General features: G+C 37.6%; 1 protein-coding gene across 1 annotated transcript in view; it reads left to right on the forward strand.

The window, feature by feature from the left end:
• The window catches only part of shank3 (SH3 and multiple ankyrin repeat domains 3), a 285,728-nt gene that overhangs the window by 252,220 nt on the left and 18,681 nt on the right, over window positions 1–14,827 (forward strand). Inside the window, exons 17-22 of the mRNA XM_015381921.1 lie at window positions 1,928–2,010; window positions 5,048–5,172; window positions 5,418–5,553; window positions 11,176–11,256; window positions 11,435–11,458; window positions 12,098–12,225. Coding sequence (XP_015237407.1) covers window positions 1,928–2,010; window positions 5,048–5,172; window positions 5,418–5,553; window positions 11,176–11,256; window positions 11,435–11,458; window positions 12,098–12,225 — 577 coding nt within the window. The remainder of the gene's footprint in view (window positions 1–1,927; window positions 2,011–5,047; window positions 5,173–5,417; window positions 5,554–11,175; window positions 11,257–11,434; window positions 11,459–12,097; window positions 12,226–14,827) is intronic.

The raw sequence follows: 14,827 nt of genomic DNA on the forward strand, positions 1-14,827 counted from the left end.
AAGTGCCTATTTCACATCACTAGAGATTTTAATGGAGAAATGAAAAAAAAAAATGGAGAATGTGTTTAAAAGACTGAAAAACTGCACTACAGCTGCAAAGGAGAACATTTTTGCCCCAGTTAATGCATGAGTTTATATGAAGCGGCTATGGCAGGCCAGGTTAACATTTATTAAAAGCACTCTCTTTGTTGTTCCATTTGTAGATCACTAAAATAAGATTCTTCCTGATTAAAATTATGCTCCTAGACTGAACTGTAATAACATATTTTCTAAATTACATATTTGCAGCAAAAACTGAATTTCAGACATAAATAAAAAAAACTATGTACCTAAAAATTTTTGCACATTTTAAGTAGCAGTTTTGAAATGGAGATCTGAAATTTATTTTTAGACATCCAGAGTGTTTATTATAAATGTGAAGAATATCATTTTTTTGGAATGGTCATTTTGACAAGAAAAAATGTTTTTTTCAGATATCAGAAATACATAGCATATTCAGTAAAACTAACATATGTCAAATTAGCTTGCCATAGGTTTGTCACCATATTAAAATTACCGGATTATTTCTTGAATGTTAGTGGATCAATGTATCTATTTAGGTGAAATCTTCTGGCAGCAGGTGAAAATTATGTATAAAAACATTTTAATAGGCAGGACCTGTGGATCAACTCTTGGGTTCGTCCTCAGTTTCATTCTGTTTTACATCACACAGTAAAAACTGAGTGGCTTTTTGCAGCCGCTTCAGATGTTACCATCCAATATTGTAGTGGATGATAATACACGTGCGCTTCAAGAACAAAGAACAAATCTTTAAATACCAAAATGATCAGAACCTGGACAGAATGGACATATGGTTTGAAGAGGGATGAAGGAAACCATCATTGTTAAAAATGAAAAGTTCCTCATTCAACAGAGGGAGAGGATGGTGGTTTCTACAATTTTGTCCTGGAGCTTATTCAGAAGAAGTTAAGCAAACACACGCATGATGATTCCAATTGTCTAACAGAAAACATAGCTATAAAATCCTTTGCTGTGCCTTGGATGATGGAGCTCCATTCTTCTTAAAATTCTAATCACTCCAATTACAGATTACTTTAGAATTGACAGAGACTTCCGCAGAGGTGTTGAAGTTTTCAGAAAATTGAGCAAAAGTCTGGTTACCTCCAATTTGAGCCTGTTTTGTAGTTGCCGGAACGAGTGAGAATTTGCACAGCCATGTAGGCCACAACATAACACATTACACCACCAGCATCAGCCTTCTGTTACATGTTGTTGTTTTTTGTTTATTTGTTATTTGTTATTACCATGACAACCCTGAAGGGCTCCTTGCATTTTAAAGCTATGGCACTAAACACACGTTTGGCTCTGAGAATTTAAACAAGTGCATAGATAAAGGATTTATTGTGAAAGATTTGAAGGGCACCAGATGCTTAGAACAACCTACACTGCTTTGCTTACTTTCACGTCCTGTTTCTTTTGTCATCAGTCAGGGCACAGTATTGCATCTGAGTCTTTCTCTTTTTTTTTAATCCCTGAACTAACTCCTCAACGGAATTACCTGTAGGGGATCATCTGCAGGTTTTAGAGATTATCCTCAAGATACTTCAGTCAAGAGGACCCTTTTAACCTCCTTATTCTCTCACATGCTCAGACTTCTTCTTTGTGTCTGTCTCACAAACACTTGTACAACTCCTGAAAACCTTTTGCTGTTATCTTTCTCTTTGCTTTTAACCTGATTTGGAAAGACAATAAAACTGTGTGGGTACATCCATTTATGTGTGTGTGATCCTACATCTCCTCCCATGGCTCAGCCCCCAACCAGCCGACCCTCTTCACTCCACTGCCCTCTCCCTCCACCCTCTTTGTTTGCCTGTGCAAGGATGGTGTTGAACTCATACCTGCTCTACCTGTGCTATCTTCTCGACAGTGACTACATTGTGGAGGAGAAGAATGCTGTTTTACAAAAGAAAGAAAATGAGGGGTTCGGTTTTGTCTTGCGAGGAGCCAAAGGTGAGTTAAGAACACACAGAATAAAGATAACACTAAAACTATCCTGACCACAGCTTCTGTTCTAAATGTGAGATTGTTTCTCAGATTTCACTTCAATTCAGTTTGTTTATAGGCTAATTAAAACACATGCAATCTCAAGGAAATTTACAATAAAACAGTTGATTAATTGAATTACACAGATTTCAAGTCAAGTGCATACATTCTAATTGATCTGTTCTCATAAGGAGTTTGAGGATCTGAGTCACTGGGTTCATCTCAGTCACTATTGTGACTCTTTTAGCCAACGACACAACTAGCCTTGGTCAACAATCTGCTTATTTACTCAGATGCACTCATGCGTTTGTGTGTGTGTGTGTGAATTTAGAGAGAGAGAGCTATTGGTGGCGTCATCCTTGGCCGAGCTGTCAGCTTTCTGTCCCATCTGTTCATCACACATGGTGTTAGGCTTTAGAAGAGAAGCCTCTTCTTTAGTATTCCTTTCATTTTTGCTTTGGCTATTTTTTTATTTGTTTGTTTTACAAGCGTCTCTCTTTTCTCCTTGCTGTTGACCATTTCTGTTATACCTCACGCTTTTTAGCCAAATCCACCTTTTGACTCATGCTCTGTTACTGCAAATTCATTTTTACTATCACACGCGTGCCAGCTCCTTGCTCGTGCTGGTTACCATGGCAGCACTGTCTTCGGCAGCTTGCCGGGAGTCTGAGTGTGCTTTACTGCTCCATCACTCTCTACCATGAATCTTGGCTTGCCCCACTCTCTTTCTTAGTCCGTCTTTTACTCTCCAATACCCTCAAACACACACACAGCAGTTCACTTAGTGGTCCTTTGAGAGCTCTCATGTGTCAGTGATTTACTCAGACTCGCTTTGAGATTAAACAACTTGTTATACTGCTCGAAGAGTGTGTGTATGGTTTTTCTGCATGTGTGCATATAGATTTGGGGTTTGCATGCACAGCTGCATGCCTGTTCAGAGTTTAAAGCAGGTATCAGTTAGATTCAGCATGCAAGACCTACATATTTAAGAAACTTCTTGTATCAAGGAGGCTCTGAGTTCTTCAATAAAAATGCAGAATGTAAACTTAGTAGATTTGGGCTGTATAGCTATAAACCCTCTTCCAATTATAGGTTGGTATGCTACCTCACCAATTGATATGGCTTAAGATGTTGCCCAAATGGTTACTTATGTATTTTGATCTTTATTAAAAATTTGGCAGTATTGCTTGAAACTACCACCAGTTCTACACAATCATATCACATCCCTTTAACAGCCATATCTTTTGGTTAGCTGCCATCTAATCACCTAATAGGACTTCAACAGGGCTGCTGATGTTTCTTTAATTCCCAGATACATTAAATTGCTCCGGCATCGTTATTATTCGGACATTAAGCCCATATGGGATTCACCTGAGTTGCCTGTTCAGTAGAGTAAATAATGAATGACCTCTTAGAGCTCAGCGCACAGACACAAAAGACTTTTATATATTGTAATTAAATGGGTTAGCTGAATGTTTGATATTAAAAGAAAAATTCATGTTTTTCCCTACTTTCCGAAGGATTTGCTTAACAGGCTTCTAACCATGGGTAGAAAAAAAATGAAAACATAAAAGAAAAATATTTCCAGATGTGCAGTTGATCCTTAAATATTTATTTAAGAAAAATAACAGCATAGTAATCTCTCCTGATAGCTTGTGGATGCCATCCTGATGTGGTAGAACACTGTGAACGCCTCACCCTTGATCCCAATAAAAATGAGCTTTCAGAAAATCGGTGTTTCAATTGTAAAAGACATTTCAAAGAAGTGACAGGACTTGATTTTCCACTGAATCCCTTTCATTTCCTCATGTTTAGTCCTGAAAAACATTTTTTCAATACTTCATCATACAGTGCAGTAAAGGTAAATGTCAAAGCAGCTGATAAGGGCTCCTTTGCAGTAAAATCATCTGAAGGTTTGCTTAATGTTTCCTCCACAGTTCTTTTATTGATCTCTATTTTCCTAACTTTTGTTGCATACTTTTTCTTCAAAATTTTCTTTAAAATTCTAGTGAATTAATGTAAACATGCTTATATTTTACCTTTAAAATATTCCCTAAGACAACTATTATTTTGAATTACCCACCATTGTGGCCATTGTAGTCTTAGTACGCTTGAGGGAAGTCTCATCACTAAGTATTTGGTCTTGTGGTGTATCTCACAAAAGATTCCATTGAGACTGTTAAACTGGCAACAAAAAATGTGTTAGGCAAATAATCCTCTGCCTTTCTCACTGCTTTCTGGACACAGATCCATCAGAAGAGATGTCCATATCTGGTCGGAATGGAGTAATTAAACGAAGGGATTTAAAATAGTCAACGTACCGTAACAACACCATTTATCGAAGTTCATCAGATTAAAAGTTTTTGTTTGTTTTAGAATTAGCATACCAGTATATTAACCTAACTGAGGAGAGAAATAAGCAGAATGAGTCTGAAGATGTGCATTAAAAAAACACAAAGGAAAGCATTATTTAATATTATCTAAATGGATAATACCGTAATCATCCAAAAGATCCTGCTGTTTATGTCACATCCAGTCTTTGTTGAAGAGACAGCTTGGATGTTAAATTTACCAATAAGGTGACTAAAATGGAAAAAATAGAATAGAATAGATTGGAAAGGAATTGAATGAAATGGAATGGAATAGAATAGCCCTTTATTATCCCACAGTTGGCAATAGATAGGCAAATTAAAGCATAACGATACAGACAAGACCGGAAGAGTACAGAAGGCAATGAAATGAAAGGTAATGTTTATTTTTACTTTTGTTATTAAGAATACCTTCAGATTTTTTGATAAGGTTATCAAATGAAAAATCATCCTGCCATCATTTCTCTCCATGTCTTCTAATGTGTGAAGTCTCCCTAAGGAAAATAAAATACAATTCTATCCAACAGGGATACCTCTGTACATGTCTTTGAGACACTGGTGTGTGCAGTTTTAACTGCCTTAATTCTTTAGATTTTCTTTCTGAATGCATGTGAAATCATTATGTTTCTTCACAGCGGAGACTCCCATTGAAGAATTCACCCCTACCCCAGCATTCCCTGCCCTGCAGTACTTGGAGTCTGTGGATGTGGAGGGGGTGGCCTGGAGGGCTGGTCTCAGGACAGGGGACTTTCTTATTGAGGTTGTTTATAAAACATCATCACTTGTGTTTTGATCTGCATTTTCCTTTATGTTGAAGATAGGAGGTCATTTCTGCAGTACAGATGTAGGCAGACTTCTGAGCTTTGGAGCATCAATATATTAGTATAGCGTAATAATAACTTGTGTGTCCTATGAATTTATCATGGGAGGAAGGTGGAATTGGATGAAATTACACCTTCAGTTTAATATCTATTCATCTTATTTCTGTCTTTGCATTGTGTCCAGGTGAATGGGGTGAATGTAGTGAAAGTGGGCCATAAACAGGTGGTGTCCTTGATCCGACAAGGGGGCAGCAGACTCTTAATGAAAGTTGTTTCTGTCACTCGAAAACCAGAGTCAGAAGAAGTAGTTCGGAAGAAAGGTAAGACAGGCTTTGAAATATGGTAATAATGACCTGATAATAAGTGTATTTAAAAAAAATTTAATTGGTTTTGGTTTCTCCATGTATTTATTATTTATATATTTTCGTTTAAGATCAATTTGTATTTGTCAATCATTTTAACTTTGATTGTATAACTTTTGTTCATTTTAGAGAGACCAACTGGGGTTTGTCCATGGACAACATAAAACATACAATTTTGGCTAATTCTGGTGCATGTACTAAATAAATAACTGAATTGATACATAAAAAAGGAAAGGCAAGTTTATTAATACACCATATTTAAGTAAAATAAGCTCTACACTTAAGTGGCTTGAAGGATAAAATGAATAATTAAAAAAAATATAAAAGATAAAATGATTGATTTTTATTCTGAGTTTAAAGTAATTTAGGGTGTCAGTGTTTTTTCAGTTTTCTGGAAGTTTTTCCAAATTTCTAGAGCATAAGAACTAAAAGCTACTTCTCCATGTTTAGTTCTGGGTCTGAGTGTTAAGTAGATAAGAGTCAGAAGACCTGAGCAGTCATGGCATTAAATACAATGACAGCAAGTTGATAATTTATTTTGGAGCTAAGTCGTTCATTCATTTATAGAATATGAGAAGTATTTTAAAGTGGGTTTTTTTCTGAGATATGGGAAGCCAGTGTAGCAACTTTGGAACTGAGGTCATGTGCTCCACTTTCTTAGTTTTAGTGAGGATACAGGCAGCAGCATTCTAGACTGCAGCTGTCTGGTGGACTTTTTGGCAGGCCTGTGAAAACACTGCTGCAATTGTTAGTTTTACTAAAGTTACATGTATGAATGGGTTTTTCAAGGTCCTGTTGAGACATTAGTCCTTTAATCCTGGAAATGTTCTATATATGATAGACATATATGATAGTTTTAAGAAGTGTCCTCTGTCTCAGCTCTTCTTAGAGCCAATCACATTGTTTTATTTCCTGATTTTGTCAGATTTTTGTCATAGTTTTGTGCATTAAAAAGATCCTTTGCTAGGTATGTTAGACATATTAGATGTTAAAACAAAAAAGATTGCATGTCTGTTTGACGAGGATCCTATAAAAAAAATGATCGGCATTTTTACTAGTATTAAATATTTTTAGGGAGAGGGTTCTACAACTCAGTCGACAGGATAGAGATTTTTTAGTTTTTTGGTTTGATTAATATGAACAAGATGCGGATATAAAAAATATTTTTGTTATTTATTTATTTTTGCAGTACATGAAGAACTGTTGAAAAATTACAAATACCGTAAATAGATGTATTTTGTGGGGGGAAAAGGAATTACTTTAGGGTTAGCATTAGGATTAAGGAAGGGATAACAACCTACTGAGCCTACTGTCATAATCTGAAGCCATTCTATGGAACTGATAACTGGGATGATTATTGGGATGACAGCATCCACAGCGGCTACAAACAGCCACTTAGTATTTACTGTTTAATGGAAGACAGAATCAAACTGAGGAGTAACCCCATAATATGATGAACAGGTTCCATCTATTGGAACAACATTTTAGATTGTATGTTCACCTACTGCCAGTTGATTTTAACTAAATACCAACTTTACCCACTACCATAGTTACAGCAGGCTGTGGCAAGCCCTTTTGATATGTATTAGTTTGACTGAATATGTATTTCTGATATCTGTAAAAAAAAAAATAAATCTATTGTCAAAATGACAATCTCAAGCAAAATAACATCTTACACATCTAGAATAAAAGATTTTGATGTCTGGAAATTAACTTCAGATCTCCTTTTCCCTATTGTTACTGGTCAGCATTTGTATTATTTTGACTATGAAGAAATGTATTTCAGATATCATACTGTAAATACTTATTCGCTTAAGCTGGTAAATGTTAGTACGGCCATTTAAAATGTGTAAACATTTCAAGGTATATAAAACTTAATTCTTACTAGTATAATTTTGTTATTTTACTTTCAGAAATTCAGTTTCTGCTGCAAAAAAAGTAATTTAGAAAGTATATTACTACAGTTCAGTCTAGGAGTGTGATTTTGATCAGGAAGAATCTTATTTTAGCGAAAAACAGAGATGAGAGTGCTTTTAATAAATGCAAAAACAGCCTGCCATAGCCCACCTTAAGGTTTGCCGGGGGTGGGCGATCATCCTCGGACTCGCTGTCAGAACCTGAGCCACTTCCTACCCAGTCAACCTCACCATTCTCTCACTCTCTGCCCGAATCGCTATCAATATTTGAAGCATTTCTAAAGCCTGTTTCACTGTTAGATTTTTTCTGAAAGCCATATTTCCCTATTAGCCAAAGTGGTCTTTGTTGGTTGCTCTCAACCACGGGAAGAATTTACAAATGACTGCTGTGGAATATCGAGGTAAAAAATTACCATATTTATTTTTTACGTTTTTATTTTATTTAAAAAACAAAATGAAACAAAAATGTGTGAAAATGAAGGAAATATTGAAACAGGAAAAGTCAGTTAACATGACTAACATGATTAATGTGAATAAAGTTCTTCCCCTTTTAAATCTCAGAACCATCAAAATGACGGCCTTGGGAGTTCTAGTGTTAAACACATTCTCCATTTGGCCGCTCTCACACTGAGTCTGGTTCTGCTGGAGGTTTCTTCCTGTTAAAAGGCAGTTTTTCCTTCCCACTGTCGCTACAATCATGTTCACTGAGCCTGGTTCTCCAACAGAACCAGGCTCAGTAAGAGCAGCCATCTACCGACACGGACTGGGGTTTGAGGAATCAGGGCTCCACTGATAATGGCTTTTCATACTTGCTATGCACGTGCTAATCTCTGTGTGGATCTACTTTGAGTTGACTGATCTAATTCATAGCAGCCTTTGTGAAACAGAAAAATCAAGATTTCCCAGCCTTAGGGTAGATTAATTTAGACTTGTGGATTTGAATTTGAGTTTTTTTAAACCTGCTTCTTTACCAGACCCCTGGTTTGGACCCAGCTCTACCTTAAGACCCAAATATTCAAATGAGTTTTATTTTGCCCACAAATACCTTTTTACACTTCAGGAAATCCTTAATATATGTGTGCTAAAAAGGATGTAAACAAAAATGTTTGCATTGTAAATATATGTAGTTTCCATGTAAACCAGAGCTTTCTATTGCTTGGACCCCAAACAATCCAGGCATAGTAACCCCCAAACTTGAATGTTGTTTGCATTATAATGCATTCTAGAATAGAAGGCTTTATCAAAATTTAGAGACAGAAATAAAGGGTTTTGAACCAGATTGGACAGTGCTCTAAAACCACAGTTTTATGGTAACTGATCACGTAAACCAGGCCAACAGACTCATCAAGGCCTACTGTGCAGCTTGTCCTTTGGCAGCTCAAGGGCGATTACAAATTACTTTTAGGTTTGAGCATAGATACTTGTCCTTGTGATGGCCTTATTAGGCTTAAGGCCAACACCTTAGCCAGTACAGGTTGAAGCTATACTGCATGTCCGAACAAGAGAAAAAATATTTAGATAGGTGCAAATACTGCTGTAGTGCTGTTTTTCTGCTGCAGCTCTATTTTTTTCTTTGCTTCCCCAGAGCTTAATGTCATGCTCTTTTTACTTTGCAGATGGTTATATTAACAATTCAGAGTCTCTGGAGAAGATTTTTACTTCCGGTATGTTTGACTAGTTCTTTAACAGTGCGACATGCAAGCTTTTACGCGTGGTTGTGCGCGTGTGCGACAACAAGGAAAGCGTGTGATATGCAGAATTCTAAGGGGTGCCTTTCAAATCTATTTAATTGGGGAAGATTAAAAGATATTTTCTCAGTACTTGAAATATTTTGGAGTGTTGCCACATTAGACCAGATCTGAGGACAAAACTCTGGAAAGGAGGAATACAGATTTGTTAATTGCGGTTACTGTTTTTGTATCAATTAAGTCACCTATGTATTCTGATAATACATGCAAAGATTGATACAATGAAGCTAAGTTAACATGAGTAATGATTTGCAGAAATATTTTTTGTTTTTGGTGCTTTCATTTTTTTTAAATATATTATCTGTTCAGTTGAAATTATATGTCCTGCACAATGTGCTGATGTACTGTACATCAGGGTGGGGTTGCAATGAACATACAGGTTCAATGCAGATTTTCTCTTCCTTTGTCCTGTAATCCACATGTTTTTTTTTGTTTTTTGCCAAATGTTAATTAAAGTTTTGTTAGGTGCTTCACAAGTTGGAGAAAAAAACAAAACAAAACTGAGAGGTCTTCTGTCTAAGCTTTATTCAACCTTTTTGTTGTTCTTTTTGGAATCCTAAGCTGAGCTAACTTCATCTGCAGCCCCTCACCTACTTCGGTTGGACAAACTCAGCTTATTACACTTCATCTTAGCAAAAAAAACAAAACAAATACAAATTCTTTGCACCATGCGTGGCCTCACTACTGCCACCGTTGCCATGGTGACTACAATGCATGTTTGAATTAAGCATTACATTACAGCAACTGCAACACCCTCTCTCAATCTGAGTCTCTCTTTCTCCATCCTCCTCTATCTGCTCCGCTCTCTGCTTCTGTAGCAGAGTGTGCAGGCTGCTGAGGAAATGAAGATATTTCTATGTGGACAGTACCCGGGATGGCGTATGTACAGTAGATCTGCAGCTGCTGCATAAGGGCTTGTCTGTGATCTAGGGAGTTATGGATCTAAAGTGGTGCATTCAGTATTAGCCGGATGATCTTAGGACAAGCTGATGGAGTTCTGTTGGGCAGTATTGGTTTTGTTTTAGATTTTATCATGATCAGATTGCTACTGGACTGTGGTTTTACCTGTGCTCTGCAAGATAATTTGATGTTACTGCTAATTTGTCTGCAGTATTTTCAGTTTAGTTTTTGAAAATATTTGATTACATTTATTTCAAAGCTTGTAACTTTGCGGTTTGGTTTTTAAGCCATTATTTGGGAGATATGATATACTGCCTTGCATTGGATGTTAACAGTTCAGTTGCATTGTGTGTGTGTGTAGTAGGCTGGGAACGTTCCCAGGAGCTCTAGTAATGCAAGGTCTGCAGCACATCCTTCTCCCTAGCTGTTAAATCTGCTGTCATCTCTTTGTCTGTCGTCCTTCATGTCATTATGTTTACCCTCAAGGAGTTTTCTTTGTGCGGGGTTATGCATGTGAATGTAAACTAAAGTGCTAATGTGTCTCTATCTGAGGCACATCTGCTAAATTTAAAGCAGGCAGCATATTACAGAAAAGATGGATGAGTTGCTCTCCCTTCTTTACACACACACTGCACATATGCCCCCTATTGTAGCAGACAAATTATGTTGTTCTGCGTTTAATGGAATGATTCAAAGATCACAGAAGAGTGACTTGTTCATTTACTGCCAATGGAATCCTCAACAGAGGGACATTCTGGCAGCACAAAGATTACAAACCTGAAAGTTTGGAAGAAAGACAAATTAATAAGCCAAAGAGGGAAACATGAAGAAGTTGAGCTTAAGCCGCAACCCGAGCAAGAGCGAAGCCTCCAGTTCCCTTGATTTCACCCATATCAAAGCAGTAAAAACCGGATGGGCTGGCCGACTGGGGGATGCAAAGAGGGCACTGAGTCGCAAAGCCAAAGGATTTTCATCCCCATCAACATCCTCCTCAACTCCATGCCTTGTCTCCTCAGCTCCCCCGCCACCTAAGAGAGCTCCCAGCACCACCCTGACTCTGCGCTCTAAGTCCATGACTGCCGAGCTGGAGGAACTGGGTGAGTGCCAAAGAACTGACAAGCAAACTCAACACTCTCTTCCTTCTTTCCTTTCATATTTCCTCCTTGGCTTCTTCATTAAAATATGGTGTATCTCCTAACCTTTTAAATAGTCACTTGTGTTGGCTTTTTCTTGTCATTTTCCCTCCTCTGCTGATGCTATCTTTTTCTCGCCAAGCTTCTGCTCGGAGAAGACGAGGAGGTGAGTCTGAGGCAAGAATCTGACTCTTCTCTGAGCAACATATTCATGACTTATCACTGCTGTGTCATTAAAGCAGCGTTGATGAGGGCCAGAGGGGATTTTTGAAATTGATCCTTTGAGCAGTTGCCCAGAACAGACTTATAAGTGGGAGGCACACAAGCATCAGAATATATTTATCAATTGTGTTTTCTGTTACTGTTGTGCTTGTGTAGTCCAGTAGGCTTCTCCTGTTTGCAGCTGAGAATGTGCTTTTTGGGGGATTGCATTACATTTTAACATGCCCCACCCTTTTCTAAATGTTCAGTAAATGCATGCGTTTTGAGGGTGGGGGCTATAGAAAGAAGGCTCACCCAGGGAACCATTTATGCACGAACTTTCAGAGATTTAGACAATAGAATGCTAAAACAGTGCTATACTTGATTTCCCACTTTATCTTTATTTCTTCTCCCAGTCCTAAGAAAGAGAAATAGCATGAATGAGTTATAAACCCAATTCCCAATCAAAATTTTATGTATGTAGCTTTGTTTAAGATTTGTCTTTTCGTTGTCATTTATTGACATCCATGGTGGAAATTAGAATAAAACATTTCCTTGGTCTTAAATCTTAGCATTTAGTTCTGGCTCATTTCCTTTTTAACAGAAAGACTAGATGAGATGTTGGCATCGCAGGAGTCTATGTTGCATTCTCAGCCCCCGGAGGCAGATTACAGAGCAGCCACTGTCAAACAACGGCCTACCAGCAGGAGAATAACACCAGCAGAGATCAGTGTGAGTGCACCTACACACAGCACACATCCAGACAGCTATTTGTACCATGCTGTTCTACATGTAAAAGCTGGGATTTTTATACATTGTTTGAAAATGTAAAACTTCTGAGATGATCTTAATACCTTGGTATCCTTTTAACTAACAGAAGTAATCTCTCTGTCCATATACCGTATAGATAGATAGATAGATAGACAGACAGACAGACAGACAGACAGACAGACAGACAGACAGACAGACAGACAGACAGACAGACAGACAGACAGAAATTGTTGTATTCAGACACTTCAAAACTTTTTTTGTTTTGATTGTTTTTTTGTTTTTTATTCATTTAATATTTGCTGTTGTGCTTCTGATCATTGTCTTGCTCCACAACCAACCATTTTGTTCTCCGCAGAGAACAAAATCCATGATTAGGTTAAATATAGCAAGTCGTCCATGTCAAAGTTAGGTGGATGTTTGTTGAGGACCCAAATGCAGAGACCGAAGGAGGCAGATATTAGTTTTTCTGATTTAATGTGGAACAAAAGGTAACAGAGGCTAAGTCCAAATACAAAACATAGCAAAACCAAAAAAAACAGGAGATGACAAGGAAAACATACATGGGGAGCCAAGTAAGCCAAAAGAAACCAGGAATGAGGAACTGTAGAGGTGGTGTATGTATGGGGAACAAAACAAAGAACAAATTGGCTGACATGGAGCAGGTGTGGATAGAAGTACCTAGAAGGGAGCTAGGGAAAAAGAGACAGGCACAAGGGGGCAACAGAGAGTAACAAAAAAATGCAACACAGTTTAAATATAACACATAATGGAAAATAAACCAAAGATCAATAAAACAGAATGACATAGATAACTAAAAAATCAAAGTCCGAAAGGGGAGAATCATAACAGTATAGGTCTTGAGGAGGCAAAGCAGCTCTGCAGAATAATACTACCTCCCAGTTTGACACTCAGTTGATGGTTTACTTCTGAAATCCTGTTCTAGGTCAGACATAACCTAAAATAGATCTTCCATAACATTTTACTTTTATGGTAATAGTCAACGGGATATTATTCCCAAAGTCTTGGACATAATCTTTGTCTATGAAACTGATCTTCTGGGTCAATAGCCACCAGACCTTGGAACTCTCTCAGGGAGACAATTTTGTGCCCAGTTTCTTCTTATATTTAAAGATTCCGATTAAGGAATGCTAAATTGCTTGTGCTAAAAAAAAAAGAAAGAAAAACTGCACATGCAGTTTTTTTGGGTGATCTTCGGCCATCCTATTTAAATTGGGAAATTGTGTGAGCTACTGGGGATTTTGAGAACAAAGATGATTGTAATAAAAAAAATTAAGTTCTAGATGATGATATTAATTAGTTATAAATTATAATAATAAATTAACATTTGTTATAATTAGGGTTCAGCATTGTTTCTGTTTGAATGATTATGGTTCCAATTCCATCTTTCAATTCCAGTTGCTATCGATTCTCCACTCAGTTCTTTGAGTATCATAAAATCTTATATTGTTATTATTGAGTTAGCTAACCAAGTTCTGTCTGTATGAAATAGTCTGAACTTCTCTACTGAATCTAAATCCTTGAATATCTAACTTGTGAAAATGGTGTAAACTGTACTATAAATAATGATGGAGCTATTTTCAACCAGTATATAAAAATCAAACCTATGACTATAATACAGATCATATGAATTATTTTACAATCTCACTTTCACATGTATCTTTATTTGTTTAAAACCTTATTAAAAAAATTTGCATCTATCCAGTTTCTTATGCTGCAGATACTGCTGTCATTTTTGGCAGTTTTATTATCCTATTAACCATGTATTAAGACATAGGGTAAGAGGAAGGAAGTATTAAAAAGGCTCGGATCTCCCTGCAGAATGTGTGCTGCGAATTACATGGAGGAACAAATTCCCTCGGGGATCCTACCTTAACATAACACCAGTGCGGCGGGTCATAAATGAAACTCTTTCTGAGTTTGGTGGTGTTCAATCATGTTGGCTGTATGCCCTCCTTCGCATGATACAATCCCATCGCCAGTGTCACAGGTAACCGAGTGGTCATTTGGCGATGGAGACAGGTAATTATTGCTGAAGCTCGAGGAGACAAGAGAGGGTGGGCTCTCTGCCTCTGGCTGGAAGATCGGCTTAAGGAGCTTCATTCTGGCTGGCTGCAGCCAAGGAGGATGGGTTGGTGTGGTGGAGAGAGGGGTGGAGCTGAAGTAAGGAAGCTTGAACCAGGGAATGTACATTTGGATCAGGGCATGCTTCCATAGCCAGGAGGGTAGAGGAGTTTGAAGAGCAGGAGAAAGCAATAAACTGGCAGTCTTGTTGTAGTTGAAAACAGAAATGTTTCAGCAGTAAGTAAGGATTTCCTGGGCCCTATTTCACAAAACCTGAGAGGGATTAGGTTGAAATTTTCTGGGTATGGGCTAAATTAACCTGCAACTCCAGAAGTTACCGCAGTCATTTGTTCTGTGCAACTGTCCAGCTTTCTACCAGGCTACCTTGGTCGTCTCTCAATCAATCCACTTTGGACCAAGCAACAACAGATGATGCGATCTCACACTGAGGTTCTTTGAGCTTGAAGTTCACCATTAATCT

Source organism: Cyprinodon variegatus, unplaced genomic scaffold (genome assembly GCF_000732505.1).
Source record: "Cyprinodon variegatus isolate N-32 unplaced genomic scaffold, C_variegatus-1.0 Scaffold244, whole genome shotgun sequence".
In the NCBI taxonomy this organism is placed as follows: domain Eukaryota; kingdom Metazoa; phylum Chordata; class Actinopteri; order Cyprinodontiformes; family Cyprinodontidae; genus Cyprinodon; species Cyprinodon variegatus.